General features: G+C 40.2%; 2 protein-coding genes and 1 long non-coding RNA gene across 3 annotated transcripts; all 3 read left to right on the top strand.

Annotated features, from left to right (window-relative positions):
• Positions 1-1,382: 1,382 nt before the first annotated feature.
• Positions 1,383-9,177, top strand: LOC146237140 (interferon-induced very large GTPase 1-like). Its single transcript, XM_084687091.1, has 3 exons — positions 1,383-1,632; positions 2,142-2,414; positions 2,981-9,177. The coding sequence occupies exons 1-3, from the start codon at positions 1,443-1,445 to the stop codon at positions 7,672-7,674; spliced, it is 5,157 nt and encodes a 1,718-aa protein (XP_084543217.1). The 5' UTR covers positions 1,383-1,442; the 3' UTR covers positions 7,675-9,177.
• A 6,576-nt stretch (positions 9,178-15,753) lies between these two features.
• On the top strand, positions 15,754-16,499 carry LOC146237139 (uncharacterized). Its single transcript, XR_014740922.1, has 3 exons — positions 15,754-15,811; positions 16,052-16,358; positions 16,476-16,499. It is a non-coding gene; the product is annotated as an uncharacterized LOC146237139 (long non-coding RNA).
• A 288-nt stretch (positions 16,500-16,787) lies between these two features.
• Positions 16,788-24,057, top strand: LOC146237138 (interferon-induced very large GTPase 1-like). The gene is made up of 5 exons (XM_084687090.1): positions 16,788-16,902; positions 16,991-17,260; positions 17,356-17,628; positions 17,785-18,036; positions 18,185-24,057. The coding sequence occupies exons 1-5, from the start codon at positions 16,788-16,790 to the stop codon at positions 22,789-22,791; spliced, it is 5,517 nt and encodes a 1,838-aa protein (XP_084543216.1). The 3' UTR covers positions 22,792-24,057.
• Positions 24,058-25,988: the final 1,931 nt, after the last annotated feature.

Here is a 25,988-nt window from a genome sequence, read left to right as displayed (position 1 = left end):
ATACCATGATAACAGTCAAATGGTTCTGTGTTTCGCTAGAAGGCAGTCTGCAGACTGAAACTGTGGTATTTTGTGGTCATGTGATTTTAGGTAGCCTACCAGAGGTTGTTGTGGTGTTCTGCGGCAGTTACAGAAGAAAGGAGGAGGACTCACCCTGATCAAGATGGAGAGAGGCCCCACGGAACCTCCAGGGGTGGAAGTGGAGGGAGGGCCCAAGGAACCTCCCCTGTATGTTAACTTTGAAAGGTATGAACTTCATCCAATTCAAACATGAAGATATGTTAGAGTTGTGTGTTGGTGAGATTGGGTTTAGATACCACAGTAAAGACATGTTGAAGTCGTTTTATAAATTTAACTGGGTATTGGTTTCTGTTTTCACTAAGTTCTCACTTTATCTCTGGGTTGCTTCACTTTTTATCTCAACCACTTGTAGTCAAAGTATGTTGTTATTATATCATGTTTAGTATCTGTTGTAATTACAAGTATTTTAGTAGTCAAATACTCTATTACAAGTGTTTCTCTTAAACATTTTAGATCAGGAGAAGTGCTTTGTGACATATGTTCAGAAATGGACAATAAAACAACAGCTGTGAAGACCTGTCAGACCTGCAGCAGCTCCTACTGTGAGAAGCACATCAGGAAGCACTACACTGAAGCACGCTTTCAGACACACCAGTTAGTGGAGGTGACGAAACCACAACTTTTTCCTTCTGGTGAGATTGAGTTCCTGATAATTGGACAGACATTGACATTGACAATTGGACAGACATTGAAATATTCTCCAGTTTATATCCTCAATGCAATTCCATATCCTTTCAAAAACATTCAGTCTAAATTATTTATACAAAAATATTTACAGTTCAGTGTCATTTCTGGAATTATTGACACAATCAATGCATCTTTTTGATTTTCTTCCCAAAAATATTTTAACCATTTAAATGTTATTGTTGTACAAGAATTCATTGATATAGTCAAATGATTCTTCCTAGCGAGAGTGTTGCCAGTTTTGGTGAGGTGGAATATTGAAACATTTACCCTTAGGTAGGTAGATAGGTAGGCAGGCACACAGGCGATTAGCCAGTCTAATCATTGCATTGGGTCCAAATGCCGTCCAATCATTTTGTTTGGTCTGAACAAAATGATTGGTTGTGTTTATTGCAGTCCTGTGACAACCACATATCAGAATTTATTTTACTGTCAAATCTTATGATTTATTGGTTGTTATCAGGATGTGAAATTTAATTCAGCAAATGTGACAGAAACTGCCTCTCAACAACATTACCTACCCTTCCTTTAATATTTTAATACCTCAACATTGTTTCAAATGTTCCGGAACTTCTGAAACTGTATTTCCTTTATCAGGTGTCCCTGCTCCAGTCAAGCTGTCAGTTGTCTTAGTGGACGCCACATCAGCCACTGTGAGCTGGGAACAGCCAGGTGGAATGGACCAGACCCAACTCCAGTACCAGGTCTCGTACCAGAGTCCAGGAACAGATCAACTCACCATCACCACCTCCTCACTCAGCATCACTCTCTCTGACCTGAGACCTGCCTCTGAGTACTCTGTCAGTGTCTGCAGTCTGCTAGACAACAGAGAGAAGAGTCCACCTGTGTTACACACCTTCACAACCAGTAAGTCCTTGTTAGGAAAATACTGTGTTTAATTCATGAGTTCAGTAATCACACCATAGATTGAATAGATAGCTTTTATTGAAGCAGGGCTGGTAGCAGAGCCGAGCCTGGGGTCCTGGGAGGACGGGAGTGTGATTACGGGATGCACAGAATAAATTATTGTGGTGATGTGAAGGGTGCATGCATAGTGACTTGGCAGTGAACTCAGGGTTTGGCGGAGAGTCCTAGTGGGTCACGGCAGCTCAAGTAGATCCCCCCGGAAGCCTGGAGAGGTGACAGGGAGAAGCAGAGAAGACAGGGAAGGGTGGGGGGGTGATAACAACATGCTATCACGAGGACCATAAGAACGGAAGAGACTTTACACAGGCCTCGTAATTGAAAACGGGGAGTTCGGTAGCATTCCTCCATGCTTTTGCTGGGCTGATGCGTATTAGTTGATTGGAGTGACAAAGAAGTTTTGGTGCGCTATCTTCCTCCCGAACTTTAGTTAATCTAACTCTTTACTTCAGGAGTTCCACCACCAGCTGACCTGACCACAGAGCAGGTGCAGCCCTCCTCTGTGACCCTGCGCTGGACCAAGGCTGGAGGAATGGAGACAATCCCACATCACTTCCTCATAACCTACAGCAGCCCAGGATCAGAGTCCCAGAAGACACAGACTGCAGACTGCTGCACAACCCTGACTGACCTGCTACCTGGTACTCACTACACTGTTGGAGTCTCAACTGTGCTGGATCATGGAGGAGAAAAGAGTGAACCTGCCTCTACAACAATCATCACTGGTGAGACAAATGTAGATTTCCCTACAGCCCTCTACACTCGTAGGATATTTATTTTAAGTAAATCTTTTTCTACGAGAACATTATCTAGATGTACGTGTTATCTGGTCTTGCCTTATATTGCGTTTCTTTTATTTTCATACTAGTGCAACAAACAGTTTTAAATAATTATAAACAAAAAAACTATACAATGTAAAATATAGTACAAGGTGTACAGCAATGTTCAAAACAACAGGTTCACAATATAAAATATGTTTGAGATTGAGAGTTAGGAGTTTAACAGTGTAAAAAAAAGATATTTAAACTTAATTGAACATTTTTAAAAATCAATTAATTATTTGATAACACACAACGTGAGCAACCAGTGGCAGTTTTTTGCTCAATAAATAAATGATAGAATAATTGTTTTTGTAAATTAAGTATAAATCTCTTTTTTCTATTGTTATACTCCTAACTCTCAAACTGTGCACAAGACACTAGAGAGTTGGGAATATACCAGTTCCTGAACCATAAACTGCCTCTGTGGTTTCTCACTCAGGAACTAACCCATTTTATTTCCTATATTACAGTCTATGTTCTGAACAGGACACTGGAGAGTTTGGGAATACGATGTTTCTTTGACAAGAAACTGACTGTTGAAAAGGTGAGAGAGATCGGTGAGGATGCTGCTTCTGATCAAACTGCAACTGATCGCCAATCACAAGTCCTGCTGTTCTTACGAAGACTGATGATGATGAACATGAAAGCAAGAAGTCTAATATGGCACAACAACCAAGATTCTGGTTCTGATGCCCTCTGGGCAAGTGAAGATGAAGAGTTGCCTGATGAATCAAGGGACATTAACCCTCTAGACCTGATAACTGCTCTCTTCCTGTGCTCAGATGGTATCTTGCAGCAACAGCTCAATCTTAAACTGTCCCTGTGTCAGTTTGCTGTTCCTCTCCTGCTGCCCAATCCTGATACACAGCAGAGCACTCTGATGCTGTGGGCCATGAGGGACATAGTGAAGCAGTTTAGATCCAGCTTTCCTGAAGACAAACACAAGTTTGTTGATAAAAGTGCTGTAGACACTAAAGTTCCAGGGGACTCAAAGTATGTAGAGAAATGTATTGTGGATGCTGAAGTTCCATTGATTTCTTTTGTCAGATTTGGTAGAAGCAGCTTGTCAAAGTCAAAGTTTCTAAATGAGGTTCTCAGCAATTCTTCCCAGATCAACAGGATCTTTGTACACCATAACATGACAGGAGGAAATACGCCAAGACAGATCTCTGACGGCTTGGTAGAAACAAGCTGGTACCTGCCCAGTGGAGACCCAGACACTGATGTCTTCTCTGAACCTGTGGCTGTGGCTAATCTGCGTGGGGATCTACAGAAATATCAAACTCAGTTTGCTTTCCTCTCTCACATATCATCTGCTGTGTTCGTTTTTTGTGATGATCTGAGCTTTGATGCTCGTATTGTGAGTCTACAATCTACACAAAAACTCTTTGTTGTGTGTGATTCTCAGTCTAAGAGCCACGATGATGCCAGTTTAAAGAAACTTAATGCTGAGCTCAAGAAAAACAAAGGTGGGGTAATAAAGAAGGGCCGAAACATGAACGATGCAGATCTTGTGAAGAAGCTACGCTCTGCAGTGAAAGATGTCTTGAAGACAAAACCTCTCACTATTGAAGGCAAGAGAATGGCTGATGTTGCATGTGATTTGGGTATCATAGTTGATGAAAACTACAGTCTATGTGAGAGTGCAAAATCTAAAGCAGACAAAATAACCGCAAATGTCTTGGACATACATAAATACAAGGACAAACAGTTGCCTTTACAGAGGGACACTTGGAAAGAACTCACTAAACTGGAAAAAAATGAATGCAAACCTAAAAAGGTTGGGGACGAATACATTGAGGTGTACAGACAACAGAAAAATGAACTAAGAAAGAAGCAAGTGGATATCGGTATGAGTGAAAGCATTAAACATTTCATTACGGGTTTGAAAACTTCACACGAGGAACGCTTTTATTTCCTCAAGTGGATGAAGATCAACCTGGACAATATAACTAGACCACATTTGTCTGACCTCAGGACAATATATCGAAATATATCTCAGAACTGTCGTGAAGAAAATGAACTTGCCAACATACGTACATTTATTTTGAACAGTTCCTTGGGTACAGAGCATTTCTTCAGGGAAGTTGGCCAGTTATATGAAGCAGCCATGTTCTCTGCTGAAACCACTGACCTGAAACAGGAAATTCAAGAATTGCCAAGAATCTGTGCTGAGTTAATGTTGGCTGGCTCTCCATTGGAACTGATGGATGGAGATGCGTCTAACATTCCAATGAAGTGGATAACTGATGTTCTGAAGGAGCTTGACTCTCTAACCAAACCCAACAACAAGATCAGAGTGGTTACAGTTCTGGGGTGTCAAAGCTCAGGAAAGTCCACTCTCCTCAACACCATGTTTGGAGTTCAGTTTGCCGTCAGCAGTGGAAGATGCACCAGAGGAGCCTTCATGCAGCTCATCAAGGTCAAACATGAGTTCAGAGATAAGATCCATTGTGACTTCATCATGATCATCGACACAGAGGGTTTAAAGGCTGTACAGTTGTCACAGATAACTGACAACTATAAACATGATAATGAGCTGGCCACACTTGTGGTAGGACTGAGTGACATCTCCATTGTGAACATTGCTATGGAAAACGGCTCAGATGTGAGAGACCTTTTGCAGATTGTAGCTCATGCCTTTCTCAGGATGAGAGAGTCAGGAAATATGCCTCGTTGTCAATTTGTACACCAGAATGTGACAGATATTTCAGCTCCTGACAAAAACTGTATGGACAACAATATCCTGTTAGAGCAGCTAAATGAAATGACAAGAGTTGCAAGCAGGATGGAAAAGATTGATGAATGTGATTTCACTGACATCATCATGTACAACCCTGAGGAGAACTGCAACATCCCAGGTCTGTGGCATGGCAGTCCACCCATGGCTCCTGTCAATGAGGGTTATAGTGCAGCTGTGGACAAGCTGAAGCAGCAGTTGATCAACACTTTACAAAGTCAGTTAGTAGCTGCTCAAACCTTCCCAGAGTTCTGTGAGTGGTTAGAATGTTTGTGGACAGCAATTAAGAAGGAGAACTTCATCTTTAGCTTCCGCAATAGCCTTGTGGCTAAAGCTTACAACAAGCTGTGTGTGGAGTTTAGCCGATGGGAGTGGAAGTTTGAGAAACACATGTACAACTGGCTGATGAATGCGAAAACAAGGGTGGCAAACTATGGTTTGAATACATTTGAGGAAATATCTGGCTTGAATACTATCTTAGATCAGTTGAAAACTGATGCAAGCAAGGAGTTAGACAGTAAAAGAGAGGTTTTTCTAAATGAAGTGACAACATACTATGAAAACAAACGAGGGACTGCCCACCTGGTTGAAGAATACAGACAATCTTTTACAAACAGCGTAGAGCACCGAACAAAGGTGATGAACAACACAATGGAAAGTCAACTGGAAGTTGCTGTGGATATGAGAAAAAGCACATTCACGGTAGACAGCATTAAAAGAAATAATAGAGAAACTCTGGACAAGAAAGTATCTGAACTTGTGAAAAAAATTGATAGAGGGGATCAGCCAATGACTGACCAGGAAATAGAGCACGAATTTAAAAAGATGTGGGACAAAACCATGAGAGAGCTCCCATTCGGAGGTCTGGAGGTAAAAAATGTGGCTAAAGATATCCATGTAGATCTAAACTTCAACTTGGGAAAAGAACCTTCAAACATAATAACAATGCTGAAGGCAAAACCCATAGAAGAGCAAGGGAAGGGTGAATTTGAAGTGAAAAAGTACGGCCATTATGTGATCAAGTCAATCAAGAAAAAAATGTCCAAAGAAACAAATGAAAGTGAGAAAGCAAAAACAGAAAGTAAACAAAAGTTTGCTAATGAAATCATAGTCAAGTGTAACACACTTATAGCAAACAAGTTGAAGCAAGGACTAGACTACCACTGTACTCACACCAGGGAAATACTGGAATTGATAGATGAGAACCTTGAAAAACAGTGTGACTTTAACATCAGTGCTGAGATTGCTGCAGCTCTGAAAATACACATCTGTGGGCATGCAGCAAGGGAATTCCAGAGCATGCATGAGGCGTTCATCAGAGAGAATGACCCATACCAAAACCTGGAGAAATTGAAACCACAGTATCTTAAGGACTTCAAGGACCTTTACAACAGTAAGGATTTGTGCAACAGGAAGGCTGATGAGTTTACTGACCAATGTGTTAAACAATCTGTCAGAAAACATATCAAGAAAGGTATTGGAAAGAGAATTTTTGATGAAATGAAATCAGATAACTTCAGGTCATTAAGATATTTTCAGTTCTCTATGATGAAAAACCTGATATCATCAGACTTTCCCACATTCTTTAGGTGCATTGATTACTATGATGGATACTCCTATGAGTTCATGCTCAATGTATTGGTAAGCCATTTGTCAAAGGGAAATGTCAGTCTTGCAGACATCCAGGTGAAACGCTTAAAAGAAATCTGTTTTAAGATACAATCCGCTGTTTCAAAGATATCACAGGAGTTAGGTAGTAATGGAAAGGCTCTATCAGTCTCACAGTTCATTCAGAAATTAGTCACAGAACTGTCAGAAGATCTGGTGATTCACAACGAAACAACAGGATTGAATTTGGACAATTCCAAGACCCAAGAATTCTCCAAAATGTTGACAGAATGTATCACAAAAATGGAAAACTGCCTCATAGAAGAGTTTCATAGTGATCAGGATGTGCTGGAAACGTTGATAAGTTTACCTGACTTTCCTCAAGACATGCTTCACAGTAGTTTACTCGGCTGTGGGGAAAAGTGTCCATTCTGCAAGGCACCCTGCAATGTAGAAGGGAAAACTCACAGAAAGCACCGATCTTTCATTCATCGACCTGTAGGATTTGGAGGGATCTTCATGAATTCATCTGATAAACTTCTGACCGAAAACTGCTTGCATTTTCTAAAAAAAAAATTCATGTGGTTACCTGAGTTGGTGCAATATCGCAAAATAAGCAAAGTCTGGAACCTACAGCCCATCAACAGCACAATCTCAGACTATTGGAAGTTCCTGTTAGTGAAACATAATGAGGAGTACGCTGAAAATCACGGTGCACTGCCAGCCGATATACCAGAAGACTGGAAAGAAATCACAAGCGAGCAGGCTTTGAAGAGCTTGACAGAGGAATATTACCCAGACACAGAAGATCAATAAACATAGAATGTGATACAGAGTTGGAATAGTGACAAACAAGCTGTAGATCAGTAATTTTACATCAGTAGGGCTGTCCCTGACTAAGATTTTCTTTGGTAGACCAAGAAAGAAAAAAAACGTACTAACATTTTCGCAATCTGACTCTGGCTGCTGGACATTGCAGATTCAGCAAATACCCGATGTGACAAAATCCTGGACGTTTTTGGAATCCCTGCCGGACGCATTTTTTTGGTCTCGAAAAGAGGACATGTCACAAAATCGAAAAAAAGAGGACAGAAAATCGATAAGTCGACTAAGTGGGGGACAGCCCTTTACATCAGCTATCAAGCTAACGGTCGTGACAGCATGCTTACAGTTTACCATCAAAACAATAACTGATGAGGACATAAAACAAATGTTATGATAAGCAATTAGATTTAAATCAAATTACAAGTGATATTCAATAAACATGGCATGGACATACTGTATAATAATGCATGAAATAAAAATGCATTGTTTCGTTTGTCAATAATATAGTAGTGTTGAAGGGAAAAAAAATGAAAATACATCGTAGTAGTTGGAAATCTTCCAACTAATTTGAGTTATATGTTGACGTTGTTTTTGATGAATTACTGTCAATATGTGTGTTGTTTGCGATTTTGGAAAAAAAACTTTTAATGCATATGTAGGGAATAGGATTCAGCTCAGTGGAAGATTGCTTATAATCAAGAGATTGCAGTTTCAAACGTATCCTGTGTGTCACTTTAGACACAAGTGTCTGTTAAATGTAAACATTAATATTACTATGCTGACAGGTTTTAGATTTAATGTTAATTTGTCAAAATTCTGGAAATTTGTAACAGTTCCCTTTCATTATATGGGAAAAATCTCTTCAACCCAATAGATCACATTTGAGTGTTTGATATTAGGAGTTTAAATTGACTTTAATGATGGTTTAGGGGTATGGGATGACTATGTCATTTTTCTTAAGGAGTTGAATGTATAGGTCTAATAAAGAAATTGGTCATATGATTTAGCTACAGATTTGGAAAAACTCAAATATGATATCGATGCTTCAATATAGAGTGAAATAATGTTTTTCATGCAATTGTTTAACTGACCATGTTTGTATAAGATTTATGTCATACAGATAATTTCTCTAAACGTTTTTTCTTAAGGAATATGATGCATATAAATTGTGAATGTTTTTATCGAGGCCAGATTAGTACCCCAAAGGGCCCCTGGGCATTGCAGCTGATGTGCCATGCAAGCCTTGTGTAGACTGTTTTTATGTAGCCAAAAAATATTTACAATTCTACAATCTCGGAGGGCCCCTAAAAGCCCAAGGGCCCCTGGGCACGTGCCCAGATGGTAGATCTAGCCTTGCTTTTTACCATATATATATATTGTATGTATGTATGTATGTATGTATATATATATATATATATATATATATATATATATATATATATATATCTACACGATATTATGAAAATCCATTGTCAAAATATATATTCTTTTTCTTTGCTGATATAAAAGAGTTTAAACCAAACGTGTCAAATTAATTTGCCTGTAATCAAACTGTCAACACAGTTTATATTATTCCTTATTTATCTAGTTACATTATTTATATATATTTTTTTTTCAAGTGTCATTTGACCAAAAGTAGTGTTGAGTGAGAAACAGACATCCCCAGTGTGGAGTTTATGATGTTAGTGTGTCAGTGGTCCATGATGTTAGTGTGTCAGTGGTCCTCCATGATGTTAGTGTGTCAGTGGTCTTCCATGATGTTAGTGTGTCAGTGGTCCTCCATGATGTTAGTGTGTCAGTGGTCTTCCATGATGTTAGTGTCAGTGGTCCTTCATGATGTTAGTGTGTCAGTGGTCCTTCATGATGTTAGTGTGTCAGTGGTCCTCCATGATGTTAGTGTGTCAGTGGTCCTTCATGATGTTAGTGTGTCAGTGGTCCTCCATGATGTTAGTGTGTCAGTGGTCCTTCATGATGTTAGTGTGTCAGTGGTCCTCCATGATGTTAGTGTGTCAGTGGTCCTTCATGATGTTAGTGTGTCAGTGGTCCTTCATGATGTTAGTGTGTCAGTGGTCTTCCATGATGTTAGTGTGTCAGTGGTCTTCATGATGTTAGTGTGTCAGTGGTCCTCCATGATGTTAGTGTGTCAGTGGTCCTCCATGATGTTAGTGTGTCAGTGGTCCATGATGTTAGTGTGTCAGTGGTCCTCCAAGATGTTAGTGTGTCAGTGGTCCATGATGTTAGTGTGTCAGTGGTCCTCCATGATGTTAGTGTGTCAGTGGTCCTCCATGATGTTAGTGTGTCAGTGGTCCTCCATGATGTTAGTGTGTCAGTGGTCCATGATGTTAGTGTGTCAGTGGTCCATGATGTTAGTGTGTCAGTGGTCTTCCATGATGTTAGTGTGTCAGTGGTCCTTCATGATGTTAGTGTGTCAGTGGTCCTTCATGATGTTAGTGTGTCAGTGGTCTTCCATGATGTTAGTGTCAGTGGTCCTCCATGATGTTAGTGTGTCAGTGGTCCTTCATGATGTTAGTGTGTCAGTGGTCCATGATGTTAGTGTGTCAGTGGTCCTCCATGATATTAGTGTGTCAGTGGTCCTCCATGATGTTAGTGTGTCAGTGGTCCTTCATGATATTAGTGTGTCAGTGGTCCTCCATGATGTTAGTGTGTCAGTGGTCCTTCATGATGTTAGTGTGTCAGTGGTCCATGATGTTAGTGTGTCAGTGGTCCTTCATGATGTTAGTGTGTCAGTGGTCCTCCATGATGTTAGTGTGTCAGTGGTCCTCCATGATGTTAGTGTGTCAGTGGTCCTTCATGATGTTACTGTGTCAGTGGTCCATGATGTTAGTGTGTCAGTGGTCCTCCATGATATTAGTGTGTCAGTGGTCCTCCATGATGTTAGTGTGTCAGTGGTCCTCCATGATGTTAGTGTGTCAGTGGTCCTTCATGATGTTAGTGTGTCAGTGGTCCTCCATGATATTAGTGTGTCAGTGGTCCTCCATGATGTTAGTGTGTCAGTGGTCCTCCATGATGTTAGTGTGTCAGTGGTCCTCCATGATGTTAGTGTGTCAGTGGTCCTTCATGATGTTAGTGTGTCAGTGGTCCATGATGTTAGTGTGTCAGTGGTCCTTCATGATGTTAGTGTGTCAGTGGTCCTCCATGATGTTAGTGTGTCAGTGGTCCTTCATGATGTCAGTGTGTCAGTGGTCCTTCATGATGTTAGTGTGTCAGTGGTCCTTCATGATGTTAGTGTGTCAGTGGTCCTTCATGATGTTAGTGTGTCAGTGGTCCTTCATGATGTTAGTGTGTCAGTGGTCTTCCATGATGTTAGTGTGTCAGTGGTCTTCCATGATGTTAGTGTCAGTGGTCCTCCATGATGTTAGTGTGTCAGTGGTCCTTCATGATGTTAGTGTGTCAGTGGTCTCACTCAAACACTGCAACATACTGATACAACTTCAGGACTGTTATCAATTCAGTGCTGGTATCGGTTTCAAATCTGTTACAAAATCTGTGTTCTAATCCAATATTTTTCTTTAACCTCAGACATGCAAAACATTCTTAAATATATTAGATAATACAGTAGATAAAGTGGTCCTTCATGATGTCAGTGTGTCAGTGGTCCTTCATGATGTTAGTGTGTCAGTGGTCCTTCATGATGTTAGTGTGTCAGTGGTCCTTCATGATGTTAGTGTGTCAGTGGTCCTTCATGATGTTAGTGTGTCAGTGGTCCTTCATGATGTTAGTGTGTCAGTGGTCTTCCATGATGTTAGTGTGTCAGTGGTCTTCCATGATGTTAGTGTCAGTGGTCCTCCATGATGTTAGTGTGTCAGTGGTCCTTCATGATGTTAGTGTGTCAGTGGTCCTCCATGATGCAGTCACACCACAGGTCAGAACTCACTCAAACACTGCAACATACTGATACAACTTCAGGACTGTTATCAATTCAGTGCTGGTATCGGTTTCAAATCTGTTACAAAATCTGTGTTCTAATCCAATATTTTTCTTTAACCTCAGACATGCAAAACATTCTTAAATATATTAGATAATACAGTAGATAAAGTGGACCCAGGCCCTGATTGGCTAAACTCAAACAACATAATTTAATACATGGGATTGTTCCTATCTTGCAAAGACAAAAGAGACACCTGCAAAGTATTTCTAAAATGTATCAGATGAATGACAGCTGAGAACACTATGTAGCATCAGATATATTACAGCAGAGAACACTATGTAGCATCAGATGAATTACAGCAGAGAACACTATGTAGCATTAGATGAATTACAGCAGAGAACACTATGTAGCATCAGATATATTACAGCAGAGAACACTATGTAGCATCAGATGAATTACACCAGAGAACACTATGTAGCCTCAGATGAATTACACCAGAGAACACTATGTAGCCTCAGATGAATTACAGCAGAAAACACTATGTAGCCTCAGATGAATTACAGCAGAGAACACTATGTAGCTTCAGATGAATTACAGCAGAGAACACTATGTAGCATCAGATGAATTACACCAGAGAACACTATGTAGCCTCAGATGAATTACAGCAGAGAACACTATGTAGCCTCAGATGAATTACAGCAGAGAACACTATGTAGCATCAGATGAATTACACCAGAGAACACTATGTAGCCTCAGATGAATTACAGCAGAGAACACTATGTAGCCTCAGATGAATTACAGCAGAGAACACTATGTAGCATCAGATGAATTACACCAGAGAACACTATGTAGCCTCAGATGAATTACAGTAGAGAACACTATGTAGCCTCAGATGAATTACACCAGAGAACACTATGTAGCATCAGATGAATTACAGCAGAGAACACTATGTAGCCTCAGATGAATTACAGCAGAGAACACTATGTAGCCTCAGATGAATTACAGCAGAGAACACTATGTAGCATCAGATGAATTACACCAGAGAACACTATGTAGCATCAGATGAATTACAGTAGAGAACACTATGTAGCCTCAGATGAATTACACCAGAGAACACTATGTAGCATCAGATGAATTACAGTAGAGAACACACCAAAGAAGACTGAGTCTAAACAAGACAAAAAAAAATGTTCAGGAACAGTTAGTTGACACAAAAAGACAGTCAAAAATGACACTCCTTTGTAACATAAAAAACATGACATGGTGAATGTATACATTAAAGTTTTTTATTCCATAGAAATGGAAAGCTCAAATTGCTATGCAAATTGTATTGATATTAAAAGCTGGCATTTTTTTTTACAAAAGTCAGGTCAGTTACTACCTAAACCTGCACTTCAACTGATTCATTTAATTGATGTAGAATTGTTTTGTGCTTTAAAACATTTAGCATTATTTCATTTGGGACTTTGGATCAAAATTGACATATTCCTTTGAGATTGTGAGGAGTGGTTGTTGACATCTAGATAATTCTGACATCTTTGCCATTTGTCTGCGCATCCAAGCTATTGTTCTGGTTGGTTGTGTAATATAAAGCTGCTGTCACTTGTTGTCATCCAAGATGAGCCCTTTTAGGTTTCCTCCAACAGACCTGTTCTAGTTTTACCTGTTATCTGGAACGCAGAATCTCAGGTTGGCACTAGGGTGAAACATCAACGTATTTGATGGGCCAGTTTTGATAAAGACACAAACTGAGAAACACTGTCGGCTGATTTAGGTAAGTTCTGATCTAACTGAATGGTTTAGCAGCCAATTTTGTTTGAATGGTCATCTCTTTTAAATTAAGAGACTGTTGAGAGAGTGTTGTCTGGCCTGGGTAGACAGTCCAATACATTTGATTAATACCTGATTTCTTAATAAGGGTTGGTGTTTATGTAACTCTGTCACTCGGACACACTGCTTTACACAATACCTACTCCCAGTCCCACCTGATACTCAACATGACTTATAAAGGAAAAGGTTTTTATTAATTTGGCTTCAACTGATTTTACTTAATCTTGTGGTGTAAGTAGATTCTGCAGCATTATGTACTGTATGGTTTTATAGATAGGAGTCATAGATAAGATAAAAACTATTACAAACCTCTTTTTAGGTAATGGTTTTCTTATGTAATTAGAAATCTTCATAATATTATACTTACTCACGAAAAAAAGATTATAGATTTTATTAAATCTATCCACACAAGTTAGTTTGACATGCGTGAACTGTACGTCGCTTTGGCCAAAATGCCTGCTGAATAAATGCATTAAAAGTACAATAGATATGTTTCAGCAAAGACAAATTAAAAGTTCTGTCTATTATAAACATGTTATGTAGATAATTAGGCCCTCTGAGAGTAGCTTAGCAACACAGACGGCTCAGTGCCAGTGGAATGTCAGTTTTCTAGTTTTGCAGCGGCCTGCTACTTTCCGGCCAATTATGTTCCAGCATTCCTGTTCCAGCCAATTGCATTCAGAGAGGCGGGCCTTTCTCCTTGGCTTATTTTGTGAAATCACTGTCAACAACATGTTAGAATACTTAAGACTCAAACGCAACATTAACGAGTAAGAAGGTATAAATGTGTTTGTGACTTGCCTCTACAGGCTGATAGGCTGCCTTATGCTCCAGTGATTCTTGGGTCTGAGGGTTGAAGGTGCATCCAGGAGAGGAGAAGAGGAGAGGGGACAGGAGAGGGGACAGGAGAGGGGACTAACCCCCAGAGCAGCATGGAGGAAGCTACAGGTCCTCCTCAGGAGGAAGTGTTCTCTCAGTTAAAGAGGTGAGATTGAAAGGATTCCTGTTGAGGGTGCAGCAACCTGTTTAAAAAGAAGGAATTTAATCTTGTGGATGACATAACATACGTGCTGTACTATTGTGTCTGACATACCTTTGGCTTCCTTATTATATGGGCCGTCTTCATTGTCACCGCAATCGTAGTTGCAAGGTCGAAAAAAATATTTCAAAACTCAAAGTTAAAAACCTGCCCACAAGAAAGGAAAAGTAGACCCCTGCAAGTAGTTTCTCGTCCAATACAGAGACAAATGCTGGATTCCCACATTTAAAAAAAGAGATGTTTACCATTGCTTTTGTTATATTTATTCAATATCCATAAAGAAACGATTCAATTCGTTTTTTTCACAACAAAACATTTCTGCAACTGCGGCACATTATGATAGTAGCCCCAAAAAAGCGCTGCTCACTAATTTTTCCTGACTGCATTTTCCCAATCATGCTGGGAAATCATGACCCAATACTAGCCAGTCAGTCTAAATGTTAGATACTCAAGTCATATTTTTTTTTAATAATGCGCAGTCGCAGGTGGGTTTTACTGGAGAGCAGCGCAAAAAGAGCTTATCAGAGATACACCACCTAATTTAATTATATAATCACAAGACTCATCATCCAAGCACATTTATCTATTAAGCACTGTTCAAAGCAGAAAACAGCTGAACTGTGTAGCCTTTTATTTATTAATAAAAAAATATTTACATTGGAGTGTAAATATCCTCAGCTTTACCTTGAGAGTCCTTTAGCTGTGACATAATAACCATATACCACGGTCTGAGCTGTTGCTCCATTATATGATGATGGTCTCAGTGGTTGATATGTTGATAAATCAGAATTCAAAGTGCATCATCATGGGCCCTGCACTTGTTATTAATTAATTGATGGCTCTCTGATGCTATAATGTGTAACCATCTCTGAATTGTTTGTATACATAATAGAATGTCTTTGAAGGAATCAGAGTTACCGTCCGCTAGAAAGGACGACCAGTCCATCCATGAGGGAGATCAAGACATGGAGCCCAGGTACTGTCCATCTACAGTGTGTCAAACTGATGAACTCAGTGTTTGAATGTGACTGTAGGATGAACCACTGATGCTGATGAACTGTTATTGTAGGGTGGGGGAGGAGAGGCCAGTGTCACCAGCACCCAGTTATCTATCAATGAGGTCGATGGACAAACTCATTGATATAAAAAGAGATAGTACTCAAGATATGTAAGTATCTATGAATGTTATAAATGACTGGTTAATAAATGTTGACATCAATGTTGATTGATGTTTGTTTTGTCACTGCCAGTACTCAGATCTGCACGGTTCATTCTGCCAGATCAGAATCACCAATTCTCAGTCATTCAGCCATGAGTGACTCTTCAATGGAACACCCTGTCAACTCCAATGATGGAGGTTTACCAAAGATGTAAGATATATTCTTTCACAATGTTTCAATAACAGAACATTTTGAATTATTTAAAAGTATTTGACTTTCAACTGTGAATCAAGTACTTTGACTATCTTATATGTAGTTCACTTGGTTCTACAGTAAAAATAGTTACATGTATACTTTATTGTATACTCATTACTTTACACGGAGATATATGTTTGGTCTGTAATATAGAAGTATAAAAATGACTGTTCTTCACAACCTCTCTACTAACAGGAATCCTGGAGACGTTCTCTGTGACTCCTGCTCTGAGTTCTTGGACATCGACAAGAGAGCTGTGAAGAGCTGTCAGACCTGCTGCAGCTCCTACTGTGAGAAGCACGTCAGGAAGCACTACACTGAAGCACGCTTTCAGACACACCAGTTAGTGGATGTGCCAGGAGGTCTGGAACTCTGCCAGGATCATCACAAGCCCCTTGAGGTGTTCTGCTCAACTGACCAGATGTTCGTCTGCAGTCAGTGTTCTGTGACAAAGCACAGAGGACATGACATCCATCATCAGACACAACAAGCTGGAGGAAAGGTAGGCTTTTCTGCTGTTTCTGCTTTTAAGGAAATATAGATAACAGTATGCAATACTAAAACATTCCATGCAGAATGAACAGACATGCCAATTATTATTTGAACTCTGTTCATGTAGCGCTCTGCTGGAGTGGGAGCCCAGAGACATTTGGTTCATGGTAGGTTTATGGCCTCTCTTTTTTTCCATAATTCCCAAGTGTATTTCCATTTACTTTCATCACTTCAATAAATATAGGTCATCCAAATCCTTCATGTCTGCTTTCTTGTTTCCATATCAGTGCTGCCCCCTCCTGGAGAGATCAGCTTCCTGTCAGTGAAGCCAGACTCAGTGACTCTGACCTGGGGACCTCCTGAGGGTCTGGAAGGACCCAGGAAGTTCACAGTGATCTGGGAGAGTGATGGAGAACACACAAGCCTTACAGTAACAGACATGTACACCTTAGAAATAACTGGACTCCAACCTGGTCAGAAATATGACTTTAGTGTGGCCACTGAGGGGGACCATGGCAACTACAGTAACCTTGTCTTAGCATCGACATACACAGGTAGGATCCATTGAGAGTATCTTTGGGTTTGTGTGTTTAAACAACTGTTTGTAAACTTTTTATTTTTATTTATCTCAACGTCTTTCAGTGGTCCCGCCTCCCATGAACATATTGGTTGACCGGTTAGGACCATCTTCCTTCAAAGTTCACTGGTCCAGATCCCCAGGAATGGACCATGTTCCACAGCGTTTCCTCGTATCCTACAGCAGTCCAGGAGAAAAGCCTGTCGCGAAACATACTGCTGACTTCTGCACAACACTGACTGACCTGATACCTGACACTCTGTACACTGTTGGAGTCTGTACTGTGCTGAACAATGAACAGCAGAGTGATCCTGTCAACACAACTATCTGCACTAGTAAGATCATTTAAGAACAAATTTGTTAAAGCAGGGCATCTACAGTAAATGTTTCATTAATATTAAAATCACTCAAATTGCATTTCCTTTATCAGGTATCCCTGCTCCAGACAAGCTGACAGTTGTCTCAGTGGACACCATATCAGCCACTGTGAGCTGGGAACAGCCAGGTGGAATGGACCAGACCCAACTCCAGTACCAGGTCTCGTACCAGAGTCCAGGAACAGATCAACTCACCACCATCACCACCTCCTCACTCAGCATCACTCTCTCTGACCTGAGACCTGCCTCTGAGTACTCTGTCAGTGTCTGCAGTCTGCTAGACAATAGGAAACAAAGTGAAACCGTGTTTACAACCATCAGAACAAGTGAGATGTCTCTACTGTACAAGTGCTGAGAAAATTAAATGGAAACTGGATTTAGACAGGTCGTTAATATAAGTGTTTTAAACACAATGTCTCAAATGTCTCAGCTTTTTGTTTGACTGACTCATTTTTTCTTTCTTTTTTGTGTGGGTTAAACAGAACCACCCAGCCCAGCCCAAGCCTGTGTCAGATCCATTAACACAACATCAGTCCAGCTGACCTGGGATCTGCCTGGGCCAAGAAACGCTCAACTCAGCTTCAAGGTGACATGGAACCATGGCTCTGTTGTTACAACAGACAACAGAGCAGATATTACTGGTCTCAGACCTGAGACTGAGTACATCTTCAGCATCTGCACCACTGTTGAGGAGGGGCTGGAGAGTGACCCTGTCACTGCTAACATACGCACAAGTAAGTACGGTTATGACTTGAGTGTGTACTTCCATTTCAAGTAATTTCTTTCATTACTTGTTTCTAGAAAGTACAGCATACCTAATATTTCAAACATTGCGCATGAGTTCAGTACACTCACGAGAGCATGTTTTCTTCACTGTTGCAGAGTGCAGCCTGAACTCATATCTGAAGACACTGGGACTGGAACAGTCTTATGGAAAGAAAGTAACACTCAATGAAAAGCTTGCTATCAATGCCCAAATGTTTGATCCAAAACATGTTCCAACTCCTAAATCTCAATGTCGTTTTTTTCTTAGAGAACTGATGAAAGCTAATGTGTTAGCACGAGATAAGTTAAGTAATCTGTCTGATGAGAAAGATCTTGTGAATCCCTTAGACCTCATAACTGCACTGTTCTTGTGCTCGGGTCATTTCCTGCAGCAGGAGATTGCCCTCAAAATGTCCCTGTGTCAGTTTGCTGTTCCTCTTCTTCTGCCAAACCATGACACACAACAGATCACCCTGATGTTGTGGGCCATGAGGGACATAGTGAAGAAGTACAGAACTCATTCAAAAAAGTTTGTTGAGGACAGCATTGTGCTTGCTAACCTTCCCATGGTGTCCTTTGTCAGACTTGGGTACAGCAGCTTGTCAAAGTCAGAGCTTCTAAATGGCGTATTAAGCAAATCTCAGCAGACCAATCGCTCCTTTGTTCACCGAAACATGACAGGAGGCAACAGTCCAAGGCAGATCTCAGACGGGATAGTAGAAGTAACCTGGTACTTTCCCAGTGGAAACCCAAACACTGATGTCTTCTCAGAACCTGTGGCTGTGGCTAATCTTCGTGGAGATATCCAGGACTTTCCAACCCAGTTTGAGTTCCTCTGTAAAACATCAGCTGCAGTGTTTGTGTTCTGTGATGGTTTCCGCTCAGACAGTCATGTGTTGAGCTCCAAGCACCTGGCAGATCGACAGTTCTTTGTTGTCAGTAACACTGAAGCAAAGAACTATGATGCAGCTGCATTTGAACTTCTGCAGCTAAAACAATCTGCACACATTAAGAAAGACAGTCAAATGAACAATGTCCAGCTTGTTCAGAAGCTCCACTCTGTTGTCAAAGAAGTTGTGAAGGCAAACCCAGTCAAGTTCTCTGTGGAGAAAATGGCAAAAAAGGCAAAGAAGTTTAATATCCATGTAGACGAAGACTTTAAGCTCTGTCAGGCTGGAAGGAAGACAGCATGTTCAATCACTGACCATATATCTGACATATCAGACTTCAAGAACAAACATCTTCCACTACATGGAGATATACTAGTGGAGTTAGTCAAAGTTGAGAAAGAGCAAAGTAAGCATAAAAATGCAGGCAGGAGAAATATTGAAGAATACAGAAGTGAACTTAGGATGAAACAAAATGAATTAAGGACAACACAGGTCAACAAGGGTGTGAATAACATTATGACCACATTCATTGATGCTTTGAAAAATTCTGAACAGTGCTGCTTTTTTCTCAAGTGGATGAAGATTAACCTGGATAATCGTTCAAGAGAACATCTAGCAAAACTGAGAGAAATGTACAAAAACCTTTGTGAAAGCTCTTTTGGTGACGAGACAAAAATCTCAGACTTGGGAAAAATCATATCTTCCAGCTCCTTAGGAACAGAACACTTCCTGAGGGAGTTGGGACAGCTATACGAGTCCGCTCAGTCACTGACAGAGAATCATCCCACTCGCCTGCAAGTCAAAGATCTGCCAAGAATCTGTGCCCAGTTGATGTTGGATGGCTTTCCATTGGAGCTGATAGATGGAGATGCATCGTACATCCCAATTAAGTGGATATCAGATGTGTTGAGAGAACTTCACAGCTTGACCTCCAGTAACAGCAAGGTCAGAGTGATCACAGTGTTGGGGGTTCAGAGTTCAGGGAAGTCCACTCTCCTCAACACCATGTTTGGGGTCCAGTTTGCTGTCAGCGATGGAAGATGCACTCGAGGAGCCTTCATGCAGTTGATCAAAGTGGATGAAGATCTGAAGGAGCAGCTGGGCTGTAAATTCATCATGGTCATCGACACAGAGGGTCTGAAAGCCCCAGAATTGGCACAACTGGACAACAGTTATGAACATGACAACGAACTGGCCACTCTGGTTGTAGGTCTCAGTGACATCACAATCATCAACATTGCTATGGAGAATGCTGCAGAGATGAAAGACATCCTACAGATTGTGGTCCATGCTTTTCTCAGGATGAAGGAAGTGGGGAAAAAGCACATGTGTCAGTTTGTACATCAAAACGTCCCAGATTGTTCTGCACATGCAAAAAATACCAATGACAGACAGCTGGTACTGCAGCAACTGAATGAAATGACAGAGGTGGCTGCCAAAATGGAAAGGAAAGAGCACAATAAGAGGTTCACAGACATCATGGATTATGATCCTGAGAAACACAGCTGCTACCTCCCAGGTCTGTGGCATGGTAATCCACCCATGGCTCCTGTCAACGCAGGCTACAGTGAAGCTGTGAGTGAGCTGAAGAAGAACATTATTCAGAGGTTAGTTGATGTAAAAACACCTGGCGTCTCAATCCTACAGTTCTGTGAACGGACCAAAGATGTGTGGAATGCGGTGAAGCATGAGAACTTTATCTTCAGCTTCCGTAACAGTCTTGAGGCTGATGCCTACAACATGCTCTCAGTGGAGTTCAATGAGTGGGAGCTGGACCTCAGAAATCAAATGCAAAGTTGGTGGCAACAAGCTGAGGCGGAGATATCAAACCACGGCACGGTGGCCAGTAGTGTTGGAACACCCTCTCACCTTGAAGATCTCAAAAAACATCTCAAGCATGAGTGTTCTTCTCAATTGGAAGAGGACGTAAAGGCATTGATGCAGAAACTGACCCAATATTTAGAAAGAAAAGATAAATATGCCCATCTCTTAGAGAAATACAGGGAGGACTTTGTCAACAGCATTCATATGCTGAACATGGAGACTAAAAACTCACTAAGGAGCAAAGTTGATATGGCAGTAGAATGTAAAAAAGACCAGGTTAAAATAGAGGGGCTCAAAGAGACCCAATCTGACAAGATGGAGGAGCAGGTGATTAAACTTCTCGACAAATGCAGAAACAATCAGAAGCATAAAAGATCAGAGCTGAGATCTGAAGAACTGCAGAAGGAGTTTGATCAAACATGGGACGCTACAGTGAAATCATTGGACATCAGAGGGCTTCATAAACAGGACATAGACACAGACATACTTAGATGTTTGAGAAATAACACGGAGAGAAAAGCAAGTTCAGTCCAAGAAATTATCAATGAAATAAATCGCTTGGATGAAGCCTCTGACCTCAATGAGGACTGTACAGCAAAATCTCAAAACTTGGTTCAGGAAAATAAAAACGGAACCATGGTATTCGAGATCAAGCTCAAGTGTAAAAGATTCATTGATGAGAAACTTTCTGCAAAGTCAGATTACCACAGCACGTACACGATACATATCTTGAAGATGATAGATGACAGTCTTGAGAAAATCCCTGACCTTCACATAGATGCAGACTTTGAGGCTAATCTAAAGGTTCAGATTTGTGGCCATGCATCTAGAGAATTCCAAAAAATGCAAACAACTTTCCTTGAAGCCAATGACCCTTTGACATGTCTGGAGAATTTCAAACCTGAGTACTTCAGGAATTTCAAAGACTTATTCTATCAGAGGGACCAGTGTGATAGAAAGGCAGAGGACTTTTCCAAACTCTGCTTGGAGCCCGCAGTGAAAGAACATGTCAACAAATCACTTGGGTTAGACATTGTTAATGAAGTAATGAATGAAACAAACGCAGGCATTGCATTTGGTACTAGAACCTTCTTCCAGTTCTCAATACTGAAAAATATTATTAAAGGTGAATTTGAACAGTTTGAGAGATACATTAATCAATATTCATCCTTTGTGGAAGCATGGGTTTTTCAGAGAATTGTAGATTTTTTCTCTGGTGATCACAGACTTGCAGATTTAGAGGACAAGCAACTTGAGAAGATAACAGAGAAGATAGAGGATGTGATCAAGGATCTGGAAGCTCCCCCAAAAGAGGGAGACATGAAAACAGACGCTTGCAGTTTCATAGAAGCCATTTGCCAGACATTAAGCAAAGACCTCGTCATTCCCCAAGATGCACTCAAATCTGTCCTTCATTTGAACAAGGCTCAGACAAAACAATTTTCTGATTGCCTGAAAATCTATGTCAGAGAGATGAAGCAGTCTCTTAGTGGCGAATATCATGAAGACACAGACCTGAGTGCCAAGCTAAAGAATCTCCCATTGAAGCCTCAGGAAGACCTCTTCGATCGCTTGTTCGGTTGTGGAAAAACATGTCCGTTCTGCAAAGCACCGTGTGAGGCTGCTGGGAGAAGTCACAAGGAACACTTTGTGACCATCCACAGACCACAGGGACTTGGAAATTGTCAGAAAGATTCTAAACACCTGTTACTTGACATATGCAGCTCTCTAGTGGCTAGTGAGTCTAGATTCAAATCCTTGGATACAAACGATGTGCTCCATCCATTCAAGGATTATCGGTCAATATACCCAGACTGGCGTATTCAGGCAGACTCCAGCATTGAGGCCTCTGACTACTGGAAGTACGTTTTTGCAAAGTACAACCAACAGTTTGCAGATGTGTACAAGGCCCTGCCTGCTGACATACCTGCTGAATGGCACAGTATCACCCAGGAGCAGGCTGTGGAGAGCTTGGAGAAGACTTACAGACTGAAACCACATAACAGCTGAGTGTCAAAGTCACCTCAGTGATGTGGGACAAAAGTAAGGAAGATAAAGAGTCACTCAAGCCACCAGTGGACAAGAGAGAAATAGATGTTAAAGAAATAGAAATGTATGCGAAGTGCCACATATTATGAAATTGTGCATCACCTAAAAAGGTCTTATACTGTTTATATGGCCAATCCTTCTTGCATTTTTCTTTGTTAGCTTAGTTTTCCTGACAGCTGGTAAAACAAGTAATGCTGATATTTGAACGTGTGTACAACAGTAAGTTTTCAATCACAAAATGCCAAGAATACACAATACATTAAAAGGCAGGTTTTTTTTAATGTATGTTGCAACAATATATTTTACATGATGACAGAGCCAGATGGTGGGGAACCAGAGTGATGACTCAGAACTGATTAGAAAGTCATCAGCATCACAGAAGTCATCAGCCGTTTAAAGCGTGAAACAGATTAAGGTTTGATGACATCAAACCTTGTCACATGACAAGAATGCACACATTTATGAAACGTACAACATTAACTCAGGACACATCACTAAAAGAGTTGAACCCCAAAGTATATTTTCTGTGAACATTTGTTCACTTATTGTTTTCCTTGGCATTCCACAGGACAATATATGTTATAAAATGTATTTTACCATGTAACACATCACACATTATTGTGTTTGCTCTACTGTTTAACATTGATAATATTGACATTGATGATGGTGACTTATCGGTTATTTTGGAATACTTAAACATAGTACAAAGATTGGAAATGTAGGTTTCCTTTTGATAGTGAGTTTAATTGTTGAGGCCGCAAAATGTATTTCACCACATCCTGAAACTGCTGTTTTCATTTGCTTTGGAATTATACTGATCTACATATGGATTTGGTAATTTTCTTCTGTTCTGTTATTACAGTTGTACCTCACATTTGACAACAAAAAAAAATACCGTTTGCAATGTGTTTTGACACACCATTTGTTGTAGATAACTTCTACACTAGATAACTTCAGTTTATTTCTTGTTTGATGTGCAAGAGCCTGTTCAAATACTACATACATTTAGCATTTTTATTTCCATCATGTTCATGTTTAGTTTCTTTCTGAGTTAATCTCCTGTGTTCATTAATGTTGCTTGTATTAAATCACCATATTTGTAGAAGATCTATGTCATATTGGAATGGATGTTTATTATCGTATAGTTAATGTCTCTTTTCTTTCTTAAAGTTTTTTCTTGTTGATGTATAGGATACATTTGGGATACATTACAGTTGTATATGTGTATATCCAGTATATGTATAGTCCTACAGTAGGCCTATATTATAAAACATTATACAACAATAACTACTCTATATCTTTCTTTGCAAATATAACTTGTTTATCCTCTTTTGGATCCTGTTAAATGTTCCCAAAAATGCCTAAACAGCATACCCAACGTAAATTGACTGCTGTTCTTGAATCATTTGGAGTACATGCATGTGAATGGACTCTTTTGAAAGCTGACACTCTGAAGTTATGTTTCTTGTTGTCAGGACCCCTGTCAGTCCTGCTGGTGTTGAGTAATAGAAGCTTGAACACAAGGAAAGTGAAAGTTTCTCTTTCCACCCAGATCTTGTGTTGAAAACAGAGGCCTGAAGAGGCCTAGAGGTGGTAGGTATTAGCTGGAAGACAGCATTGGACCACAGGTTGAAGCCTTACCCAATTCAAATCAAAAGTCAAACATAATACCACAATATATTCTGATTTGACTAAGGTTTTTATAAGAGTACATTCAGGCGTTTTCTTTTGGAGATTCCAGAATGACCCTTGTAACCAAGGTCAAATTCTTAGTATAAAAAGGTGTAATTGTTATCTATAATGAAAGGTGGTACTTAGAACTATCATATATAACAGCTAAATCCCTCATCAGTACTACTGAAACACAAAAACTGCATGAACACATTGGAGTGCTTTATCTGATTTCCAGGATTGGCACTCATAGAACAATGACATATTGCGCAATCGACTTTTATTTTGAAGGCTCCAAAAACACCTAGCATGTGTAGGATTATAGGGGCCAAAACTAAATAAATAAATATTAAAACACAAAGCTTAAATAAATGACTAATTATATAATGTAATGCTTAATTGACAGACAAAATATATAAATTACAAATTAAATGAGACACTAAATATATAAATGTTACATGTATTTGTGTGTGTGTATATATATATATACACACACGTTTTAATGTGTTCAAATGTATTTATTTATACTTACATGTATTTAATTATCCTTACATTTATTTATTTATCCTTACCTTTATCCACGGTGTAACTTGCTGCAGCAAAATAAATCCGTCGTCCCACGTCACCAAGTCAGGGGGCGGGTTCAAGCCTCTGATTAGTGGTTCAACTTCAGTCGACTGCTTTTGACTATTCCAAGAAGGCAGTACCTTGTGCGGATTCAATGAATTAAATATTGAATGCTACAGTGGTCGAAATGCTGGCTGTAGCTGAAGAGATGGAGGCACCTGCCAATTCACTTCTTTTTTACGTCATATTGAGAGCTTCGCTGAAATTATAGGAATGATATTGGCCCTAACTGACACAGACATCAATGAAAATGTGTTCACGATCCCCAGCTAGATGATACAGCATAGGGGTGGGCGAATCGATCACAAGACCGACAGTGGCCGGGTTGGGAAACCCGGCAACTATCGATACCAACGTTGGTATCAATAGCCTGATTGATAGCGTGATAAGATCGATACTTAAGTTTCATTCCACATTGAGTACACAACTCCCTTTACATCATAGTGGTTGTGCAAACACCGTCTAACCTCGCTCAAACTCACTTTGCCCCTCCCCTGCTAGGCTGAGTTGTTGCCGTGTACGTGCAGTAACACGACTCAGCGGCAGACATAAACAGTATTTTTGACAAAACTCGTTGTTCTGTGTTTTATTATGATCATAATCATGAACAATTAATTAAAGGAAACATTTTAAATGTTCATTCAAATATTCATATTAATGATGCATTCACTTAATCAATTATGAGAAATTGCTTTCCCCGACACGAAAGTAGATAAACTGCTTTTCTAAGCCAAAAGTATCGGTATTGGCAATACTGGCCCTGTATTTACTCCTTGGTATCGGATCTATACCACATCGTGCAGTGTCGCACACCCCTAGCAGCTGTAGAGTGAAAGACGCACAGACCTAGTTGGCTTTTG

The sequence above is a fragment of the Hypomesus nipponensis genome, chromosome 22, assembly GCF_054491055.1.
Source record: "Hypomesus nipponensis isolate SF chromosome 22, ASM5449105v1, whole genome shotgun sequence".
NCBI classification, from domain to species: Eukaryota; Metazoa; Chordata; class Actinopteri; order Osmeriformes; family Osmeridae; genus Hypomesus; species Hypomesus nipponensis.
This window is presented reverse-complemented; position numbering and strand designations above follow the sequence as displayed.

Coding starts and splice junctions, on each gene's coding strand:
- LOC146237140 (XM_084687091.1), top strand. CDS start 1,443: ATGGACCAGACCCAACTCCAGTACCAGGTCTCGTACCAGAGTCCAGGA. Junction 1,633..2,141: donor GTTACACACCTTCACAACCA/GTAAGTCCTTGT, acceptor TCTTTACTTCAG/GAGTTCCACCACCAGCTGAC. Junction 2,415..2,980: donor CTCTACAACAATCATCACTG/GTGAGACAAATG, acceptor CCTATATTACAG/TCTATGTTCTGAACAGGACA.
- LOC146237138 (XM_084687090.1), top strand. CDS start 16,788: ATGTACACCTTAGAAATAACTGGACTCCAACCTGGTCAGAAATATGAC. Junction 17,261..17,355: donor CAACACAACTATCTGCACTA/GTAAGATCATTT, acceptor TTCCTTTATCAG/GTATCCCTGCTCCAGACAAG. Junction 18,037..18,184: donor CACTGCTAACATACGCACAA/GTAAGTACGGTT, acceptor TCACTGTTGCAG/AGTGCAGCCTGAACTCATAT.